The 23,121-nt window shown below is 51.8% G+C and overlaps 1 protein-coding gene across 1 annotated transcript in view; it reads right to left on the bottom strand.

Moving 5' to 3' along the window:
- LOC149521079 (basement membrane-specific heparan sulfate proteoglycan core protein-like) overlaps positions 1-23,121 on the bottom strand; it is a 141,791-nt gene that overhangs the window by 34,231 nt on the left and 84,439 nt on the right. Inside the window, exons 13-15 of the mRNA XM_089774210.1 lie at positions 18,856-19,173; positions 5,437-5,759; positions 1,042-1,048 (exon numbers count right to left, since the gene is read on the bottom strand). Of these exons, the coding sequence (XP_089630336.1) occupies positions 1,042-1,048; positions 5,437-5,759; positions 18,856-19,173 (648 nt within the window). The remainder of the gene's footprint in view (positions 1-1,041; positions 1,049-5,436; positions 5,760-18,855; positions 19,174-23,121) is intronic.

The following is a 23,121-nucleotide window of genomic DNA, read 5'->3' as shown; positions in this document are numbered from 1 at the left end:
ATCCTGTCTAATATCTGTTTTGTGGGCATTAATCCTTTGGCAAAGTGTCTGAGACGTTTGTCCAATGTACATAGCAGACGGACACTTTCGGCACATGATAGCATAAATTATATTTCTGGAGGCGCAGGAATATGTGTTCTTGATCTTATAACTCACTTGGTTAGGTCCAATGATGGTATCAGAGAGTGAATATGTGGACAAAGCTGGCAACGGGGTTTGTTGCAAGGGACGGTACCAGGGCTGGTATTAGTGTGGTATGTCCTGTGGTTGTTGGTAAGAATTATCTTGAGGTTAGGTGGTTGTCTATAGGAGACTATGGGCAACGTGCAGCCTGACATGTAAACTGTGGGCCGGCTGATGCTAATGGGTGCAGGAGGGAAGTGGCGCATCCTTCAAATAAGTAGTTTCCCATAATATTTTTCTGTTACCCCTCGGCTGTGTGCCCGAGGCAAGTGCCTCACTCGCCTCGCCTTTGTTACGGCCCCTGCTCCTCCCACGGACACTCGTCCCAGGAGCTCAGGTTCACATTCTGTCTGAGCCTGATAAGGAGAAACCAAAAGTAAAACCTAAAGGGGCCCCAGGCAAACACAGGGACCTGGTTACTGCAACAAACACAGCAGGGGCAGAGCTGGGGCATTGGTAACTAGCATCACGCTTAAAAAAACCACCAATTTCAGGCTCCCATTCATTGTAGTGTCAAAAAGGTGACACTGATTTCAGGCCTGGCTGCGTGTGGGAATCCCTTCCCCCAGGGGCAAGAGGTGGTGACAAGTTCACATGTTTGTGTCCACTTCATGAGTCGGGGCAGCAATCAGCCAAGTGTTTTCTCCACAGTTGTTGCACAATTGATTGACGGCTGTCTGGGGTCCTTTTTACACTGGGCAGCCCCTCCTGTGTCAGACGAGTGCTGTACTTCACACTTCAGCCGGTGGCTGTGCGAGGGTTCACAGTTTCAAAGCAAACTCTTAAAAATAACCTTAGGACGTGGGGTGCGGACATTATCAGTGGAGACTAATAAACAAGCATCTCACGAAGTTTAACCATGGAGCTTTTTATTAACACCTCTGCAGAGCAAACCAGCCCCAGAAGCCCTGGTCCAGTCTCCAGCAGTGAGCATCTCAGTTCTTAGCTAATCCCTGCAGCCAGGGCAACAGTAGGCATCAGATGTGCCAGCATCACACCCTGCCCAGTTTCACTTCTCTTCCGTTGGCTTGACTCCTGTACACTCATCCATCCACATTGCCTTGTCTGGGGCCATCTTGTGTATCAGCTGCACCCACACACCTCTTTCTGCACACCCCATACACACAGTGCACAGGTACAATCAGCACCAGGGTCACATGATCCCTGACATGACAGCTCCATATTCTGACAACAGTGACTTGGCTTGCCCTTGCCACATGGCTCACAAGGGCTGTTGTGGTGTAAAGAGTCAAGGATATATGGGCCCATGGGAGGGGGCAGAGACGCAGGGAGATGCAGACAGTGTCTCCTTCCTTATCTGGCTGCCTTCCGGGTGGGCTTTGTCACCACCTCGCTGTACAGCACATGCGCCTCTGCAGCAGGCTGGGCTCTGTTCTTCCACTGGCTTGTGTGAGCGTTCAACGCCGAGAACTCAATATGTGCGTAGGTGACTTCTGAGCCCTGGTGGGGGAGGACAGAGAAACAGTGAGGGGGAGGGGTGCCTGGGCACTGAGTGCTTGAATGATGCACGGGGAAGGATCTCTGTGAAATCAGGGTTACAAGGACATTGGAGGATAGAAGGAAAATGATCTTTAAATACTGGAAATCTGACCTTGAAATCAGTGAGGTGGAATTCAGGGACAGACAAAGAACAACATGTAGGACAGAAAAATGAACGGCTGCTGTAAAAATTGAGTTTTGTTGGTGTAAGTTGAGGGTCAGTAATACTACAGGGTCAAGAGAAGGATGCTGGTGAGAGACAATATCACATCTCTCTGGCTCTATGAATGGGAGTGTTGTGTGTGAGGCAGCTGAGAGAATTCTGTCTGGGTATGTCTACACTACCCCGCTAGTTCGAACTAGCGGGGTAATGTATGCATACCGCACTTGCTAATGAAGCCCGGGATTTGAATTTCCCGGGCTTCATTAGCATAAGCGGGGAGCCGCCATTTTTAAATCCCCGCTGCTTCGAACCCCGTGTAGCGCGGCTACACGGGGCTCGAACTAGGTAGTTCGGACTAGGGTCCTATTCCGAACTACCGGTACTCCTCGTGAAACGAGGTGTACCGGTAGTTCGGAATAGGCACGCTAGTCCGAACTACCTAGTTCGAGCCCCGTGTAGCCGCGCTACACGGGGTTCGAAGCAGCGGGGATTTAAAAATGGCGGCTCCCCGCTTATGCTAATGAAGCCCGGGAAATTCAAATCCCGGGCTTCATTAGCAAGTGCGGTATGCATACATTACCCCGCTAGTTCGAACTAGCGGGGTAGTGTAGACATACCCTCTCATATTTGACACTGGTGAGGGCTCAGTGGGAGCCCGCTGTCCAGGCCTGGGCATCGCACTTGTAGAAAGATGGGGACAAACTGCACAGAGCCCAGAGGAAAGCAACCGAACTGACCAGATGTTGATACAATACGACCCATGTGACAAGTGCAGAAAAGGGGCCTGTGTAGTCAGGAGATGGGAACGCTGGAGGCAGAATAACCAGAGACAATGTTACAAACAGGACGGCGACCGGCTGTTCTCAGAGTCCACAGAAAGTTTAATTAATCCCAACTTGGCACAATGGGCCAGACTAGAAGACTTGCTGTCTTGGCCCTGCCCTATGTTTCTGGGAGTCCGTGGCAATTTGGGGTGATGGGGAAGGGATGACCAAATCTCAGCCTTTTCTCCTGCCAAAACAAACTTCCCTTTGGGGCTGTTTTCTCCCGTGCCCCCATCCCTCAAGACATGAAGCTGCATCTCAGAACAGGGCACAAGATTCTGGCCATGCTGTTTCAAGACAGCTGAATTGTGCTGGGGGTTTGACTCTATAAATCCAGTCCCGTTACCTGTTCCTCTTGCTCCACTCCTGCACCCGGGGCTTTGGGTGGCTTCTTGTGATGACCGGGATTCGTGTTTCTGGCATGTTCCCTGGGCGCAGATCCCTCGGTGCTTGTCAGAGGCTTTGGAGCTAAAACGGAATAAGAGGAGAATGGAGCTGAAGTGGGGAGCAGCAGGTGGAAATGACACCTATAGTGTGTGACCCTGAGGGTGTGTCTAGACTACAGGGTTTTGTCGACAAAGGTGGACTTTTGTCGACAAAACTATACCTGGGTCTACACTACTGCCGCGTTCCGTCGACATGACGTCGGCAGTTTTGTCGATGGTGGTAAACCTCATTCTATGAGGAATAACGCCTTTTGGCGACAGAGTTCTGTCGACAGAAAGCGTTATTGCATCTACACTGTCCTTTGTGTCTATACTCTCATGTCAACAAAGCGGCTTGCTTTGTCGACAGAACTGGATGTAGTCTAGACGCTCTTCGTCTACAGCATCTGTTGACAAAGCCTCTGTCGACAAAAGCCTGTAGTCTAGATGTACCCTGAGAAAGCAGAATCCAAACTCAGCTTTCTGTCTGTTGATTTCAGTATGTGAGTGAGTCTGCAGCTTCCACCAGGGCACAAAATTTCTCTGTACGTGTGTGTAGATGTGTATATTTCTACAGTCCAGAGCCATGAAGATTCCTGACTGTTTTAACAGAAGAACAGAAGAACGGCCGTACTGGGTCAGACCAAAGGTCCATCTAGCCCAGTAGCCTGTCTGCCAACAGTGGCCAGCACCAGGTGCCCCAGAGAGGGTGGACTGAAGACAATGATCAAGTGATTTGTCTCCTGCCATCCTTCTCCAGCCTCTGACAGAAGAGGCCAGAGACACCATTTTATCCCCTGGCTAGTAGCCTTTTATGGAGCTAACCTCCATGAAATTATCCAGCTTCTCTTTAAATTATTTTACTCCTCCCTTAACCTTTACCCTCACCACAGCAAATGACTGTAATGCTCATCTCTAACCTCACTGCTATTGGGAAGCCATGACCCAGCTCCAAGGCCAGAACCCCAATCACTTATCACCCCAAACAACCCAAGAAAAATTTGGCCCAGAGACCAGAGTTCTAGCTTAGGACAAGGGGAAACTCAAATTCTCTGCTCTGCCCCCCTCTCTTTCCATGTGAGCTTGGACCCCAAGGGAACTGGTCACCTCAGTCCTGTTAATATTATGGCTCTCACACCTCACTCTGCCCGTGGCAGGAAGCGAGTTGCTTGGGGGGATTGTCAGATGCTGTGGCATTGCCTGGCCTTTGACAATTCAATATAAAATCAGGACGCAATAAATGATTTTCTGTCTTTCAAGCTGCATCTAAGGGATGGATCTGGGGAGTGAAGGAAGGTGCCACCAGTTCCCTCAGCTCACAGCGGTTGCAGGTTTTCCTTTCTTTTCCCTCTGTCTAGCGCTGTGTGAAGGGTTATTTGATTGTGTTAAATCAAACAGCTTCTGAGCTGGTTATTGGGCATCATGTGTAATGGAAGCCAAACAGGGACCAATACGTGTCTGAACAGCTACTAAGAGCTTTAGAGCTCGATCTTCTTTTTCTACAGCAGATTTTTAGTTGGGGCTAAAAATATGCTGAACCAGGCAGATTGAGATTTTGTTTCCATATCCACCTTGTGGTACTGTAGTTTGTGGATGTTGGTGGATTAATAATATCATGAAAGAGGAGTTATTGGCTAGACCCCAGGGGGGAGCAGATGGGAGATCACAGCCGCTGGCCACCTTTCACCCACCTCTTTTCTTCCTACAGCAGTAGCAGATCAGAGCAGCCAGGGCTCCGGCTGGAAGTAAGATGCCGCCTGTTATCAGCAGAATATCATGGACTTCAGGTGAGGCTGTTCATGCAGGAGACAGAAACGGGAGGAAAGGACAAATGAGAACATGGAAAAAGTCTGAGACCCACACAGGAATCTGCCCTGTCAACAACTATCCTGTGATAACCCTTCACTGTTGTCCATGGCACGATCCATCTGTAGCAGCCTGCTCCTCATGCCAAAAAGGGGAAGGAAGATCCAGGGGTTCTGGGCCTGCACTGGGGCATGGCCTATGGGGGTTCAATTCCTTTCTGTAGTGCCGGTCCCCTGGGGCACCTTCCCTCTCCTTGCCTCCATTCCCCATCTGTACAATGGACATAGGAAGGCTAAATCCATTAAGTACAGACCCTCTGAGACGTGAACCATCGAAGTACCATACTTAGAAAGGGTGTGAAGGGGATTTGTAGATTTTAATCTCCTCTTTGCTTTCTATCTCCATGTGGCATCTGCCACCTGATCCAACCTGCCTCTCCCGGCAGGGCTCCTAAGGATGGCTCTTCTTCCATGGGAGCAGCACAGGGGGCTGAATAAAGGAGTTGGGGTCTCTCACCTGTCCTGAGGACATTCACGACGATGTTCACAGCCTGGCTCTTGAGGGACGGGATCCACCTTCCACTCATGTTGCTCTCGTACCCGCAGGTAAATTTCCCGCTGTCATTAGGACTGGATTGTGGGATGCGGAGCAAGGCGTCATTCACTGATCTGGAGTCAGGCTCCATGGTGCTGATCTCAGACCCTGTGTTCCTGGGGACAAACTCAACTCCGTCCTTGTAGAAATGAAACCTCCTCTCGCCGGTGTCCCCTGGGGCCATGCAGGTGAGGAGCAGGGGGAGCCCTTCACTCACCACTCCAGACGGGGGATCCACACTCAGCACTGGCTGGGGAGGGGGATCTGTGGGGAGCAGCAAAGGGGAGGGGTCAGCAGGGACATGGGAGGAGAGGAAGTGGCTACTGTGCTCAGAAATCAATGAACTCAGAGCTGACCTGGGCTCTCTCTCCAGAGCCCCTTGCTTCACTGAACTGAGTGGGAGCCAGGATACGGGTGGAGTTTGCTTCCTTCCAATGGGGGTTTTCATCCTTCAGAGGTTTAGGCCCTGGAAGGATCATTCCCCAGGCAGAGTTCTCCCTACCCTTTGCATCTGGACCTGAAGGGCTCCCTCCTGGATCTGACAGTGTCTCCACAGTTCCTTGTTCTCCAGCTGTGCATCTTCTTCCCACCACTCCTTGGCTATGTCTACACTGGCGGGTTCCTGTGCAAGGGTTCTTGTGCAAGAACACGTCCACACTGCCATGTGCGAGATGTGCTTTTCCACAAGAGTGCCCATGGCAGTGTGGTCGCATGGCAGGGATTCTTGCTCAAGAAAGCTGTATGGCTAAAATAGCCATAGGGCTTTCTTGCGCACGAGAGCGTCCACACTTGAGCTTCTTGTGCAAGAGTTAAGCTCTTTTCTTACAAATGTAAGCTCTATTGTTCAAGAGAGCTTACACTTATAAAGAAAAGAGCATAGCCCTTGTGCAAGAAGATCTCTCTTCCCACGCTGTACTGTAAATCTTCTTTCGCACGAGTGAGCGGGCAGTGTGGACGCTCTGCGGATTATTGTGCAAGAACTACCATTCTTGTGCAAGAACCCACCAGTATAGTCACAGCCCTTGTGTGCAACTAAACTGACTAGAGATCAGGCTTTTAATCAGTTCATGCTGGTCCTTGAATGAGTTCTGGTGTCACAGTCAAACTTAACTGTGTTAACCAACTTTAGCAAGTGTCTTAATTTACTAACTGTCTCACTTAAGTGCTATGAAGTTCTTAATTAAGAGGCCATAAACTGATCCATCTCCTAGTAATAAGAGTGAAGAAAGCTGCAGGGAGGCAGGATTCGTACATGTGCCCTGTCAAGTGGGGTGACAGTGTTGTGAGCACCCCACAGCAGTGCCCAGAGCTGTGAGCAACCCCACAGCGGTGTCCTCTTCCCCCAAACTTTACTGGCCTGCTTTAGCTCCCATGCAGAGGGAGCATCTCAACCCACCATAATGTGTCTGAGGCCTGGGCCTGACTCTTACCACAGTGGGACGGTAGATTTGGTGCCTGTTACACTAAATATCCCCAGATTTCCAAAAGCCAAAGTAGCATCAATGACTCCCCACAAAGCTCTGTGGAGCCAGGGAGTGGTATCGCTGGTGGGTTCCAACTGTCTTGAGTGGCCAGGCTGTGTCACATCCTGGCATCAGGGAGAGATATCCTACCCTGGGACAGCAAACAGCAGGAGAAAGGGGGACTCACCTATCATTGCCATGTTGATGGGGCTGCTTGTCTCTGAGGGGATTTCTTGCCCGGCTATTGTCTTCCAGAATTCACAGCTGTACACTCCAACGTGTGACCCAGAGAGACGCGACAGCTGCAGGGTGTCGGTGTAACTGTCCTGAGGGGAGGTTAATTTCACAGAGTAGATTTCCTGGCCGTCCCTGAAGAACCGGATCCCAGACACGGCAGGGACGCCAGCAGCTGAGCACGTCAGGGTCAGGGTTTCCCCAGCGATGTAGACAGGCTGCTGCGGGGACACAGTGAGCTCAGGGACTGGAAAAGACAAAGGGGTCAGCGGGTGGGGGCGGTTCCTCCTTGGGGACAGGAGCAAAGGAAGAGGCAGGGAAGCCCAGAGAAAGGAGGGATCCTGGGCCCAGACCCAGCCGGCTCCAGCTCCGTGCCCAGGAATCACATCCCCTCTGGACCATTTAAACACAGCACAGCAGAGATCTCCCTGCCAGGACCCCAGTGTGCCCTGCCTGGTACCTGAGGGGGCAGCTCCTGCCCAGGGCAGCTCAGCCTGAACAGGCTAAGGGAGGGGGACTTGTGCAGCTGAGGCCAGGGGTGTGAGAGAACTGCGCCCACTGAGCACAGAGCAGGGCACCCTGAATGAAAAGCAGGAGGCAGCCATAAGCCGCAGAGCTCTGGGTGCCGCAGGGGAGATTCCCACACTCCAGCTGAGACTTGGCCCAGTGACTCCAGGGAAGATCTAGCCCCTTGGCGTCTTCCCCAGTCACCCACTGGGGTTCTGGTGCCAGCGGTGGGATGGGTAACAGGGCAGTGACTGATTCCTCTCCTGACACTAATCACAATAGACAAGCCAGGCAGCGGCAGGGCTCAATGTTCATTGAGGGTCTCCCTGACAGTGCCCAGCTCAGAGTCCAGTGCTGTGAGCTTCCCTGAATCAGTGTCCCCCAGAACCCAGTGCTGTGAGCTTCCCTGCAGCAGTGCCCCCAGAACTCAGTGCTGTGAGCTTCCCTGCAGCAGTGCCCCCAGAACCTCCATGCTGTGGGCTTCCACCTAGTAGTGCCCAGTCTCTGAGGACAAGCTGAGACCCTGAGCCCACTATGGAGTGTTTGAGATACAAAGAAGGGGCCCTGACCTGAGCCTGGGGGCGAAGCTGGAGTGTCGAGATGGGCCTGAGATTCCCAGTGACCCATCCACCCAACAGCATTAAAACAGGGACTCACCTTTCACTGTGATGGGGACAGAGTTGCTGTTGCTAGAGGAGATCTCTCCATTGGATCCCCATCTCCAGTACGTACAGGTGTAGGACCCTGCCCGTCCCCTCTCAGCTGTGAGCTGCAGCCAGGACTCTGCCGTATCTCTGAGCTGTCTGCTGGGGCCCTGCTGCCCTTTTTGAAAGGAGAATCTGTATCCCCCAGCCAGCTCAGGTTGTGGAGCCTTGCAAATGAGGGTAACCTGCTCCCCAGGGGGATGCACTGTGCGCTGGGGGATCCTCCCGAGGGTAGGAGCTGGCAGGAGATCTAGAAAAGAGGCAGAGGGGTCAGTGGAGGGAGAAGCCAGGCTGGCCGGAAGTGAAGAAGGGAGGGGGGAGTTTTCCCACTCATGGAGTTTCCTCTGGGATTTCTACAGAACCTGCTTTTAGTGTCCAGGTTGGTGGTGCTGGGTCTGAGTCCCAGGCCCTGAGCCCTTTGTGGTCCCCCAGAGGATGGGCAGAGACACCCCCCTCCCCGCCTCCACACACAGTCCCAGGGGCTCAGTGTCATGGGGATGTGGGAGCTCAGCCTCCATGGCCATCCAGCCCTCGCTCTCTCTGCCTAGCTTGCCAGTGAGGGGCTGGGTTGTGCCCAGGGGGCTGGGACCAGCTTCTGCCCTGCGGCCTGGGCAGGGACCCACCAAAGAGATGCCCCAAGGAGCCATCTCCTGAGGTTGCTCTTCTGCCCCCACAGACGTGCCTCTTGCCTGGAGCTGCAGCTGCAGGTTCAATGAGAGATGCCTGTGAATGGGCAGCTGGACCCACTAAGTGGGTGACACGGGGGCACCTGGGAATCCCCCTGCCCTGCAATTTCAAACACCCCCATGTGAGAGACAGGGGATCCCCTCCCCCACTGACTGAGTCCTCCCAACCCACCGTAAGCATCTCAGCAAGGCCAGGAGACGTCGTTACCTGCGGGGGTCACCGGCCTGGAGAGACTCTGGAGCAAGGCTGGAAGAGAAGAGCAGAGAGGGGGGTGAGAGCTCTGGGGAGGGGGAGCGGGAGCAGGAGAAGGGGAGACATGGGCAGAGAAGGGAGTTTCTAGACAGACACACAGAAGGGCCGGGAGCTGAGGGGGGCACTTACCCAGCAGAGGCAGGAGCAGAGGCAGCACCATGCTGAGCTGGTCACTCTGGGCTGGGAGCTGGGTTCTCAGCTCAGCTACTGGCCCCGTCTGGCTGGTGGGGGGGGACCCTCCCACCCTCCCCTTTGACGCAGGCAGAGGAAGTCACAGCCTCAGGTGTGGTCACCGCTCAGCTCTGCAGCGTAACCGAATTCGGTGCTCGCTGCGCAGGGCGTGTGGGGGACGGCTGCCGATTTTCCACTGCTGATACTGGGGGAGGAGCTAAACCAACAGCTCCCAGTGACTGACAGCTCTGGGGCTGGGCCAGGAATTCAGCTGGTGTAAAGGAAACTCAGCTGAGTTACTCTAGCCTCTGCCAGGCCCCATCAACTGCAGGAGACGCAACACACTGACCCCAGAGGGGGGTTGGTGACAACTCTCCAGCCAGGCCCAGATCCAGCTGGGGCCCTGCAGTGTGCTTAGAAATAACACTGGGAAGTTCTGCCGGGGTGCAGGTAACTTTGGCACAGACAGCAAGTGAGGGGGCTCGGGCGGGTTTCCATTCCCCAACCCCTGACCTCATGGTATGTGACTGACCCTGCTCTGGGGAGCAGGAGCTGGATGCCGGGCCATGTCCAAGGGGAGATGGAGTCTGGCTGGGAAAGGGCTGGGGGTGAGCAGAAAGGGGTCCAGCCAGGCTGAGCTGGAGGATGGGGGAGAAGCTCTCCTGTCCCTCTGGTCACTGGAGGCTGGAGGCGAGGTCTGGAGAGACACACTGTGCAGACAGCCTGGGGAGGGCCAGGGGGACGTGTCCACAGTAATTCCAAGGTTCAAAAGCTTCTAAGGAAGCTCAGAGGCATCTATGATCTTAGCTTCTTGCCACAGTGCCCGGCGCCTGCCCCTAGGAATGGTGGAGATTCTCCCACAGACGGAGGAGAAGTGCTGCTGAGTTTGGGAGAAAGTCCTTGGAATCGTTGGTCTGTTCAGGACTAGATGATGACCCTATAGAGACAGGGGAGTGTGAACGCGCTACAGACTATGGAGCCCAGGGAGGGATGGAGAGTTGTGCTGATCAGAGTTTCGTTTACTGGCCTTTGGGGGCGGGGGAGAAGGGGCTTGAGCTGTGACACGGCAGCCACAACCCTCCCAGGCCACGGCTGCATTTTAGTTTCTCACTGAAATGTTGGTGGTGCCCAAAGCCCCTTTGGACCCTGTGGGTGTTTCTCAGACCTGGATCTCCTCGTCCAGACTGACACTGGTATTTCTAGCCAAAGGGGTCACCTTGTGGGGAGAATCTGAGGTGCAGAATGAAGGGCCCTTCACAGAACTAGACGGTTTTCTATTCAAATCTCTCACTCTCTTGCCAGTCTCTCTCCTGACTCCCTGGATACCCCTGTCTCTTGGTTTAACCCTTTACAGGCAATTTAATTAACGGAATGTCTAGAATATATAAAATACGGTAGTACCGCTCCCATCCATCATTCTTGGGCATGGACTGTGTGAGCACAAATAGCTTGGCCACAAAAGACTAAATGTGCAGCCTCCATCAAGTCTGACACTGTCAGATAATGCTGCAGAGAACTGAAAAAACAAATCTTATATGAATTTGAATTGAATTTATCACTCCTGGGCACAGGGGAGACAAAACATCGGGAGGCAAAAAGCTTTGGACATTTATAATAATTTTAAGTGAGATGAAAGTGAAAGCAGGAAGTCAGATACTGACTAAATTTGAAGAAAATGGCAAGTCACAAAGGAATGAGCCTGTGACAGTCACCATCTCCTAAAGGCCTGTGAACACCTGATGGCATCATGGAGCAATAAAGCACAGAGTGAAGAAAACTCTTGGTGAGCAGATGGAGCCTTGGCCAGAGACAGACCCACGTGTGGTATTAGCGAGGTGTGAAAAGAGAACGGCTCCATGCAGAACATGCTCCCCAGACATACAGCAGACACTGTGACAGCACAAGCCAGAGTTGGATTCACCAGAAGGGGTTTCCCGTGTGCTACGTACCAGAGACTGGAGCTAGAATAGATCCCATCCAAGAAGGTCCAACTTCCTGTGAAAATTAAAACTGCCTGTGAAACCAGGTGCGGAAAGTGTGGATCACCACTGGACCCAACCAGTGTATTCCCTGTGGGAAATTTAAATAAGGGGAAAACTAACACTATCCTCAATGCTGGGATCACAAACAGAGAAAGTGAAGTGCTCCCAGTGACAGACAGTCCAGCTGGGAGGTGTCTCACAGACACACTGGGGTCTAGCAGGTCTGAGGAGCGGGACTGGACACGGCCCAGGGCAGGGGCTGGAACATTTCTCCTATTGACACTGGCCCCGGGAGCTCAGGTTCACATTCTGTCTGAGCCAGATGAAGAGAAAGTGAAAGTAAAACCTAAAGGGGCCCCAGGCAAACAGAGGGACGTGGTTATTGTGGAACAAACACAGCAGTGGTGGGGGTGGGGCCTCAGCCTTAAAAATCCCCGTGTGTTGGCTCCCATTCATGGCTGCATGTGAGAAACTCAATCAGGAGAGCAGGTGCTCTCCCTACAAGATCACTTGGAGCTCTCTGAAGCTCTCACTTGGGAACATCATCCCCTGTTCAAGGTGCTGGGCTGTTTGCCAGGTGACCATACAATCTGGATAAACCAGTGTCTATCGCTGGGGAAAGTGCCATTTACTCTCTGTGATACATTCTGTTCTGAGCCTGCGAGGATGGAGCAAGGCAAGTCAGGCAATGTGGTGAGGATCCAATGGAAGGGGTGAGCTCCCTTGTCCACACGGAGAAAAGCAAGAGCCAGACACATGAACCTCCCCACGTCTCTCAAAAGAGAACATTGGCAGCCAACACCCAGGGAGAGATCCCAGCTCAGTTTGCAAATACCCCAAAGCTCAGCACCTTGGATCCATCCTCAGGATGCAGGCAGCTGAAATTAACTCCACCAGGGACAGTCTTTAATGTGACCCACTTCAAAAGCTCCATCTTCAACAGCACAATTACTGCAGGTCTTGGGCTGTGATACAATGGCCATAACCCTTCCTGGAAACTGCTGTGTTTTAGTTGCTCACTGATGTGTTTGTGGTGCTCAAAGCCCCTTCAGACCCTTTGGATGTTTCTCAGACCTGGGTCTCCTCCTCCAGGCTGAGACGGGTGTTTCTAGTCCAAAGGGCTCACCTTGTGGGGAGAATCCAAAGCACAGAATGAAGGGCCCTTCACAGAACTAGACTGTTCCCTGGCTCTCGGAGCAGCAGTTGAGGAAGAAGGAGCCACCTAAAGCCAGCTCCAAGACCCAGAATAAGCCACAAGCTGCAACAGAGGAATGTGTTTGTGGAAGATAAAATGTAGAATTGGTCCCTTCTAAGGGAATAGGGGAGTTCAGAGATGTGCTCTGGATGCAGAGGTGGAGAACGCAGGGTAGCTGTGCCCAGCAGATCACCACAGATGCTCTCTAGTGTCTTGTGTTAAAACCTCCATCCTATTTCATAAGCTCATACAAGAAAGTGACCTTGAGAGGTTATCAAGTCCCATCCCCTGCGCTCACAGCAGGACCAAGCTCTATTTACATCATCCCAGACAGGTGTCTTTCTAACCTGCTTTTAAGTGTCTCCAGTTGTGGAGATTCCACAACCCCCTGGGCAATTTATTTATTGGCTGGTTTGTTATTTAATGAACCCCAGATTCAGGAGACTGTGTCAGAAGAAGAGAATGAGAAGAAACTGACAGCTCTGTGAATCTAACTCCTGTGTTTGCAACCAAAAGGGGAGCTGCAAACCCTGAAGAGAAAGGCTTGTTGTCCAGACTGCACCCTGCTCTGGCACTTTGAGTGCAGAAGTTGGGAGCCCACAAGAGATCTAAAATCCCGTGCCACGAAAGCTTCTGTTTAAAAACACTGTAAGGTCACAGATTCCCTGAGCTTGCATGGGGGAAGTTGCAGCTACTCAAACACAAAACTCTTTGAGATGAACCCCAGGCTCTTTAAACCTTCCTCAGGACAGAGCATGAGATCAAAGTGAAATTTCTTAATAGCTGACCTTGTATTTCAGGCACATTCACACAGAACCCCCTGCCTTCTAGGACATGGGAATCAGATCATAGTCCTTAAAAGGAGTTTTATTAACAAAACGAAGAAGACAGACTTGGTTGCTACGTGTTACAGAACAACTAAAAAGAAAGGCAGGTTAAAAGGACAGATTCATTCAGTTAGTGTCAGGGGTCACATGGGCTAAGCATAGAGAAGTTGAATCATATCACAAAATAAAAAATAACCTGGTTGCGTCTAACTGAACATTCCCTTTTCAACTCACATCGGCAGTTCCAACTTTAGTATTTCCTTAGGCATGGATATCTCTGAGAAATTCTGGCTGAGCCCATCTCTTGCCCGGCTCCTGCTCTGAACTCACACAAAAACTAAAGCAGGAGGAACACTGTTTTCTATTCAAATCTCTCACCTGTCCCCATTGTCTCTCCTGGTTGCCTGGATATCCCCTGTCTCTTGGTTTAACTCTTTACAGGCAATTTTATTAACAGAATGTCTACAATGTGTAAACTAAGGTAGCATGGCTCGCATCCACCACACTTGTGTATATACCGTGTGAGCACCAATAGCTTGACCACAAAAAAGCTAAAAGTGCAGCCTCCATCAAGTCTGACACTGTCAGAAAGTGCTGCAGGGAACTGAAAAAACAAATCTGACATGAATTTGAATTTAATTTTCACTCACGGGTGCAGGGAAGACAAAACATTTGGGGAGGGAGAAATCTTTGGACATTTATGACAATTTTAAGTGTGAGGAAAGTGAAAGCAGGAAGTCAGATACTGACTAAATTTGAAGACAATGGCAAGTCCAAAAGGAATGAGCCCTTGAGAGACACCATTTTCTAAAGTCCTCCGAACACCTGATGGCATCATGGAGCAATAAAGTACAGAAGGAAGAAAACTGTTGGTGAACAGATGGAGCTTTGGTCAGAGACAGACCCACGTGTGGTATTAACAATGTGTGAAAAGAGAAATGGCTCCGTGCAGGAGATTTCACTGCAGAACATGCTCCCCAGACGTGCAGGGCAGCAGACACTGTGGCAGCACAAGCTAATAAGCTGAATTCACCAGAAGTGGATTTCTATGTGCAACATACCAGTGAATGTAGCCAGAATAGATCCGACCCAAGGGGTCCCACTTGCCATGAAAACTAACACTCCTAGTGAAACAAGGTGCAGATAGTTATGAGGAAGTTGTGGGTCACTGCCTGGGCCCAAACTCTGTGTCCCTTTAGGAAATTCTATCACAGATAAGGGGAAAATAAACATTTTGCTCAGTGCTGCAGATCCCAGACACGAGTCATTCAAGTGCTCTCAGTGACAATCTGCTGAGGAGTCTCACAGACGCACTGGGGTCTAGCAGGCCTGAGGAGCGGGACTGGACCTGGCCAAGGGCAGGGGCTGGAACATTTCTCCCCCCGACACTGGCTCCAGGAGCTCAGGTTCACATTCTGTCTGAGTGAGATGAGAAGGAAGGAAAAGTCTCCAAAGGGGCCCCAGGCAAACCACAGGGCCGTGGTTACTGTGGAACAAACTCAGCAGTGGCAGGGGTGGGGCATTGGTAACTAGCATCAGCCTTAAAAACCCACCAATTCCAGGCTCCCATCCATTGTAGTGTCAGAGGAGGTGACACCAATTTCAGGCCTGGCTACGTGTGGGAATCCCTTCCCTCCGGGGCAAAAGGCAGTGACAAGTTCACATGTTTGCCTCCAGTTCATGAGTCAAGCAGGGCAGGGAGCAAGCAGCGGAGTGTGTTCTCTGATGCTGCTGCATGGTCGTTTCTCTGATATCTGGGGCCCTCTTACACTGGACAGGAAATCACCCCTCCTGTGGCAAACTCATGCTTCACACTTCACCCTGCTTCTCTCCACAGTGTGTGGGTGTTTACAGTTTCACAGCAAACAAGTAAATATCAGCTTGTAACATGGGGTGTGGCCATTCTCAGTGAGATAATGGAGACACAAATAAACAAGCATTGTTTAAACTTTGTGAGATAACAACCTTTTTATAAGTCTAACACCTCTACAGAGCAAACCAGCCCCAGGTGCCCTGGTCCAGTCTCCAGCTGTGAGCTCGTCAGTTCTTAGCCAATCCTGCAGCCAGGGCAAGAGCAGGGATCAGACGTGCCAGCGTCACACCCCGGCCAGTTTCACTTCTCTTCCATCAGTTGGACCCACACACACTCGTCAAACCACATTGCCTTGTCTGGGGCCATCTTGTGTATCATCTGCATCCATGGCACATTCCCAGCACACACAGCTCTGTCTGCACATCCCGCACACACAGCACACAGGGACAGTCAGCACTGGGGTCAGCAGGTTTCAGATGATCCCTGACATGACAGCTCCATGTTCTGACAACAGTGACTTGGGCTTGCTCTTGCCACATGGCTCACAAGGGCTGTTGGGGTGTGAAGGGTTAAGGATATTGGTGTCCATGGGAGGGAGAAGAGATGCAGGGAGATGCAGACAGTGTCTCCTTCCTTATCTGGCTGCCTTCCGGGTGGGCTTTGTCACCACCTCGCTGTACAGCACATGCGCCTCTGCAGCAGGCTGGGCTCTGTTCTTCCACTGGCTTCTGGGAGCACCTGAGGCTGAGAACTCGATGTGTGCGTAGGTGACTTCAGAGCCCTGGTGGGGGAGGACAGAGAAACAGTGAGGGGGAGGGGTACCTGGGCACTTTGTGCTTGAATGATGCACGGGGAAGGATCTCTGTGAAATCGGGGTTACAAGGACATTGGAGGATAGAAGGAAAATGATCTTAAATATTGGAAAATTGCCCTGAAATCAGTGCGGTGGAATTCAGGAAGGTGCGAAGAACGACATGTAGGAAGGAAAAAATTAAAGGCGGCTGTAAACATTGTGTTTTGCTGGGATGGCAGGAGCACTGCGGAAAAAAAGCAAAAATGGCCTTTGTGTCAAGAGAACCATGCTGGTGAGAAAAGGCCTCGCGTCTCTCTGGGCTCCATGAACGGGAGTGCTGTGTGTGAGGCAGCTGAGAGGATTCTTCCTCAGAATTTGACACTGGTGAGAACTCAAGGGGAGCCCCCTTCCCTTTGCATTTGAAAAAAGATGAGGACAAACTGCACAGAGCCCTTAGGAAAGCAACAAACTGACCAGATGTTTATACAGTAAGACCCATGCAACAGATGCACAGATGGGGCCACTCGAGTGAGGAGACGAGAAAGCTGGGGACACAATAACCCTTCTGAGACAATGTTGCAAATAGGACGGTGACCAACTGTTCTCAGTGTCCACTTCAGTTTTAACTAATCCTACCACAGCACAGAGGGTAACACTAGAAGACTTGCTGTCTCGGTCCTGCCCTACCGTTCTGGGAATACGTGAAGGTTTGGAGTGATGGGGAAGGGACGACCACGTCTCAGCCCTTTCTCCTGCCTGAACAAACCCTGTGTCACTTCTCTTTGGGGCTGTTCGCTGCCTGTTCCACCCAAGACAGGAAGCTGCATCTTGGGACTGGGCACAAAACTCCAGCCGTGCAGTTTAAAGGCAGTCAGACTGTGCTGGGGGCTTGGCACTATAAATCCATTCCCGTTACCTGTTCCACCTGCTCCACTCCAGCACCCGGGGCTTTGGGTCGCTTCTTCTGATGAGTGGGTTTTGTGTTTCTGGTGTGTTCTTTGGGCGCAGATCCCTCGGTGCTTGTCAGAGGCTTTGGAGCTAAAACAGAATCAGAGGAGAACTGAGCTGAAGTGGGGAGCAGCAAGAGGGAATGATTCCTACAGTGTGTGACCCTGAGAAAGCAGAAGCCAAACTCAGCTTTGTGTCTGTTGATTTCAGTACGTGTGTGAGTCTGAAGCTTCCACCAGGGCACCAGGTGAAAATGCATAAAACTGTCTCTGTATGTGTGTATAGATGTGTATTTCTGCAGTCCAGAACCATGTGGATTTCTGAAAGTTTTACATTATTTTACTCTTCCCTTAATCTTAACCCCAACCACAGCCAATGACCATAGTGCTCATCTCTCACCTCAGTGCTCTTGCATAGCCATGACCCCACCCCGTGGCCACAACCCTAACAACTCACCCAAACACCCCGAGAAGGATTTCGGCCCAGAGACTGGAGTTCTTGCTTGGGACATGGGAAAGCTCAGATTCTCTCTGTGTCCCCCACTTCCCGTGTGAGTTTGGACCCCAGGGGAATTGGCCACCTCAGTCCTGTTAATATTGTGGCTCTCACACCTCAGTCTCCGCCTGTGGCATGGAGCCAATTACTTGTGGGGATGCTCAGATGCTGTGGCAATGCCTGGCCCTTCCCAATTCAACATAGAATCAGGACCTGAGAAATGATTTTCTGTCTTTCAAGCAGCATCTGAGGGATGGATTTGGGAGGTGAAAGAAAGTGCCAGAAATTCTCTCGGGTCACAGAGGTTACAGGTTTTCCCCTTTCCTGACTGACCAGTGAGGGGTTACGGTTATTTGTCTTTAATCAAACAGCTGCAGAGGTCGTTATTGGGCATCATGTGTTATGGAAAGCAAACAGGGTCCAATTCATGTTTGAAAAGCTACTAAGAGCTTTAGAACTCGATCTTCTTTGTCTGCTTTGGCGCGTCACTTAGAACGAAATATACCCTGACCCAGGCATGTTTGAGTTGGTCTCCATACCCACCTCGTGGTACCGTAGTTTGTGGATGTTGGTGGTTTCAAACTACTTACACTGCTCATGACAAAATAGTTATTGGCTAGACCCCATCGAGGGAGCAGCTGGGAGGTCACAGCACCCAGCTCCTTTTCACCCACCTCTTTTCTTCCTACGGCAGTAGCAGATCAGAGCAGCCAGGGCTCCAGCTGCGATCAAGACCCCGCCTGTTACCAGCAGAATGTTCCAGGCTTTGGGTGAAGCTGTTCATGCAAAACATGAGAAACAGGAGGGAAGGGCAAATGAGAACAGCTGCACCAACATGCAACAATCTGGACCCACACAGGAATCTGCCCTTGGAGCATTTCCTGTGTCAACCCTTCACAGTTGCCCTTGGCACGATCCATCTGTAGCCTGCTGCTCCTCATGCCAAAAAGGGGAAGGAAGGTCCAGGGGTTATGGGCCTGCCTGGGGCACAGGCTATGGGGATTCAATTCCTTGCTGTGCTGCAGGTCCCGTGGGGCACATTCCCTCCCTTGCCTCCATTCCCCATCTCTGCAATGGGCACGGGAAGAATAAATCCAGTAACAACAGCCCCTCAGAACCTGTGTGTGTGGCGCAGGGAATTCAGAGAGTTGAGTCTCCGCTTCGATGTTATTTCCATGTGGCATCTGCCACCTGTTCAACCCTCCCTTTCCCAGAAGAACTCCTGGGGATGGGTCTCCTCCCAGGGGAACAGCACAGGGGACTGAATGAAGGATTTAGGGGCATCTCACCTGTCCTGGTGATGTTCACAGCCTGGCTCCGGAAGGATGAGACCCACCTCCCACTCACGTTGTCCTCGTACCCGCAGGTGAATTCCCCGCTGGCTTGTGGGATGCTGAGCACAGAGCCCTTCCCAGAGCGGGAGCCGGGCTCCATGGTGCTGATCTCAGACCCTGCATCCCTGGGAACAAACTCAACTCCCTCCTTGTAGAAATGAAACCTCCTCTCGCCGGTGTCCCCTGGGGCCGTGCAGGTGAGGAGCAGGGGGAGCCCTTCACTCACCGCTCCAGACGGGGGATCCACACTCAGCACTGGCTGGGGAGGGGGATCTGTGGGGAGCAGCAAAGGGGAGGGGTCAGCAGGGACATGGAAGGAGACAAAGGAGCTATTGTGCCCAGAAATCAATGTACTCAGAGCCGACTTGGACTCTCTTTCCAAGACCCTGGGGGGCTCCCCCTAGAAATGAGCGAGGGCCGGGCTAGGGATGGGAATTGCTCCCTTCACACACAATGTGGGCTCCTGTGTTGTAGGAATTTTGGCAATGCTGCTAATTTCACACTGTGGGCCCTGGGCGTCAAGGCAGTGGTACGCTGAGCTTCAACTCCCCGTCTGATTAGCTCCCCGCACTGGCTCACCACAGCTCAGTCTGACCCCGCTACTTCAGGAGCAAACCACAGTCTGATCCAGCCCCTCTGCTTCTTAGCCAGAGGGAAAGAGAGTGGAGAAATCCCCCAGCCTCCCGTGGCGTCCTCAGACCTCGAAGCCACAGACTGGATCCCTCATCTGAGTCTCTCTCCTTCCAAAAGGGGTTTTCCTCCCTCAGACTTTTGGGGCCTGAAGGGACCATTCCCAGGCAGGGATCTCCCAGCCCCTTTCTGGAGCTGCAGGGGGTTCCCTCCTGGACTTCATGGACTCATAGACTTTAAGGTCAGAAGGGACCATTGTGATCATCTAGTCTGACCCCCTGCATGGTGCAGGCCACAGAATCTCACCCACCCCTCCTAGAATAATCCTCTCACCTAGATCTCAGATTTTGAAGCCTTCAGATACTTTGAAGACTCCAAGATGCAGAGAATCCTCCAGCTGTGATCTGTACCCCATGCTACAGAAGAAGGTGAAAAACCACCAGGGCCTCTGCCAATCTACCCTGGAGGAAAATTCCTTCCCAACCCCAAATATGGCGATCAGCTAAACCCTGAGCATGTGGGCAAGACTCACCAGCCAGACACCCAGAAAGTTCTCTATAGTAACTCCTATCATCCCTGCATTGACCTATTTCCCACTGATAATGAATGGTCAATTAGTTATCAAAATCATGTTATCTCATCAAACCATCCCCTTCATAAGCCCATCTAATTTAATCTTGAAGCCAGATAAATCTTTTTCCCCCACTACTTCCCTTGAAAGGCCATTCCAGAACCTCACTTCTCTAATGGTTAGAAACCTTTGTCTAATCTCAAGTCTAAACTTCCTACTAGCCAGTTTATAACCATTTGTTCTTGTGTCCTGACAGTGTCTCTACGGTTCCAGTTTTCCAGCTCTGCATTTTCCTCCCACCAGTCCAGGTGCACCACTAAACAGACTAAAGGGGAGGCTTTTAACTGGTTCCAGCTGTTCCTTGAAGGACACATGGTCCCCATTCAAACCTCACTGTATCACTCTGCTCTAGCAGGTTCTAGATTGTCTTCAGCTGCCTTAGTTAACTAATTCCCTCAATTGATTTCTATGAGTTTCATAGCTAATCACTGGTGTCTTAATTAACTTTAAGTAACTGCAATTTGGCTACCATGGCAAAAGGGATTTGTTTAGCCTCGGTCTCATATAGCTGAATTGATTGCTTTCTAGTGGTCATTTTGCCTTCTCCTGCTCACAAAGTAAAAACACTGAATATTGTTCACATTTTTCCTTTTGAAGCACCTTTGCATTACGTAAGAATGTGCCCCTACATAAAGTTTGCTTGTGTGTAATTTTTTTCCATACAGTCCATTAAAATCATTCTTAGCCTTTGCCAACCCTGTTCCATATATTACTCAGGAGAATCCAGGGCCTCTCTCTGAGATCAGCTGGGTCAACTGGACTACTAGGGTTCTCAGATACCTTCACAAAAAACCCCAAACATGTCGGGGGAAAAAATTGACTGAACAAAAAACAAAAAACAAAAGAAGTGAAACCAAACTGATTAAAAAAAAAAAAGGTTGCTGCACCTTTAAATTCTCGTGGTTCCCCCTGCCCCTACCAGACATGGCAAGAGAAAAATGTCCCAGCCAGCCTTCCATCCAAGAGAAACAGAGATTTTAAAAGTCCGATATTTTCTGTTTTTTTTAACTGGACAGAAGACACGATTGCCAGACTGTCTGGGCAAACACCGGATACCTGGCACATTTATGAATTACCCAGTGCACAGCAGGGGCCAGGGATGTCTGGTCTGTGCCTCAGCTGTGAGCATGAACCAATCACATCAGTGGGATGAAGGTGTCTGTTAAGAGATCAAGTCCCTGCTTTGATAGAAGAAGTCGTGTCCGAGGGATCCTTCATCCCCAGGTGTCGAGCACCTCAGTCTAGAGTGTTCCCCTGCAGAGCACTTGGGCAGTAGGGCGCCCAGATCTATTGGTGCTGATGCAGGAGTGGGTAAGAGGCCACAAAGACATCCATTTCCTGGCAGTAATAATGAAGGAAACTGCTGGGATGGGGGCTTAGAACTGGCACCCTGACCCCTGCGATGGCAGTGCCATGAGCACCCTGCACCAGTGGCCACAGCTGGCCCAGGTTTCCAAGATTTCTCTGGACTGGGAGCTCCTGAACCCCAAACTAGCATGAACAAACCTACCAGGAAGTGCTATTCCAGGGGGCTCACACTGACCTGTGTGGCCCTGTGCTGAGCTCAGCATCTCACCCTGGGCATCAGGAGAAGATACCCTGCCCTGGGGCCAGCAAACAGCAGGAGAAAGGGGGACTCACCTGTCACTGTGATGTTGATGGGGCTGCTTGTCTCTGACAGGAGCTCTCGCCCAGACAGCGTCTTCCAGAATTCACAGCTGTACACTCCGGCCTGTGATCCAGACAGACCCGACAGCTGCAGGGGATGGTTGTAACTGTCCTGAGGGGAGGGGAGTTTCTTGGAGTGGATTTCCCGGCCATCCCTGAAGAACCGGATCCCAGAAACAGCAGGTGCCCCAGCAGCTGAGCACGTCAGGGTCACGGCTTCCCCAGCAATGTAGACAGGCTGTGGTGGGGACACGGTGAGCTGGGGGGCTGGAAAAGAGAAGAGGGAAAGCTGGTCCTACTGGGTTCCCAGCAGGGAGATCTCTATGGGGGTGGAAGAAGGGCCAGGCAAGGCAGAGGAAGGAGGGATCCTGGACACCAACCCCCGCCAACCTCAGTTCCATGCCAAAGAACCACGTCCCCGCCGGGCCAAGAAAACCCAGAGCAGTAGAGATCTCCCTGATGGGAACCTGCTAGGATCAGCCTCCCCTCCTGGGTACCTGAGAGGGGAACTCTCACCAAGAGCACCTCAGCCTGCAGGTGCTGGAGGGTGGGGTGGGGGGTTTGTGTGGCCGAGGCTGGGGGTGTCAGGAAGCTGCACTCAGCAGGCACAGACAAGGATAGCGGCAAGAAGAGCACGAGGCAGAACTATGCTGCAGAGCTCTCGGTGCTCCAGGGGAGCTCCCCACACTTCAGCTGGGACTGGCCCAGTGACTCCAGGGAAGCTCCAGCCCTTTGACCCCTGCTGGGATCTCATCCATTCACCCACTGGGATATTGGTGCCAGCAGTGGGATGGTAACAGGACAGTGACCAATCCCTCTCCTGACACTAATCACAACAGACCAGTTGAGCAGCTGCAGGGCTCAATGTTCATTGAGGGTCTCCCTGAAAGTGCCCAGCTCAGAGTGCAGTGCTGTGAGCTTCCCTGCAGCAGTGCCCATCTGGAGCCCCAGTGCTGTGAGCTGCCACACAGCAGTGCCCAGTCTCTGAGGATGAGCTGGCAGCCAAGCCCACTAGGGAATGTTTGAGATACAAGGAGGGGCCCTGAGCACAGCCAGGGGGCAAAGCTGACGTGTCAGGATGGGCCTGAGATTCCCAGTGACCCACCCACCGAACAGCAGGAAACGGGCTCACCTGTCACTGTGATGGAGATGGGGCTGCTGCTCCTAAATGCCTTTGTTCCTTTGGATCCCCATCTCCAGTACGCACAAGTGTAGGACCCAGCCCGTCCCCTCTCCGCTGGGAACTCGAACTCGGACTTTAGACTTTCCCTGAGCAGAGTGCTGGAGCTGTG

Source organism: Pelodiscus sinensis, chromosome 30 (genome assembly GCF_052426305.1).
Source record: "Pelodiscus sinensis isolate ZL-2025 chromosome 30, ASM5242630v1, whole genome shotgun sequence".
Taxonomy (NCBI): domain Eukaryota; kingdom Metazoa; phylum Chordata; order Testudines; family Trionychidae; genus Pelodiscus; species Pelodiscus sinensis.
The sequence above is the reverse complement of the archived record's forward strand: the minus strand, read 5'-3'. Positions and strand labels throughout refer to the sequence as shown.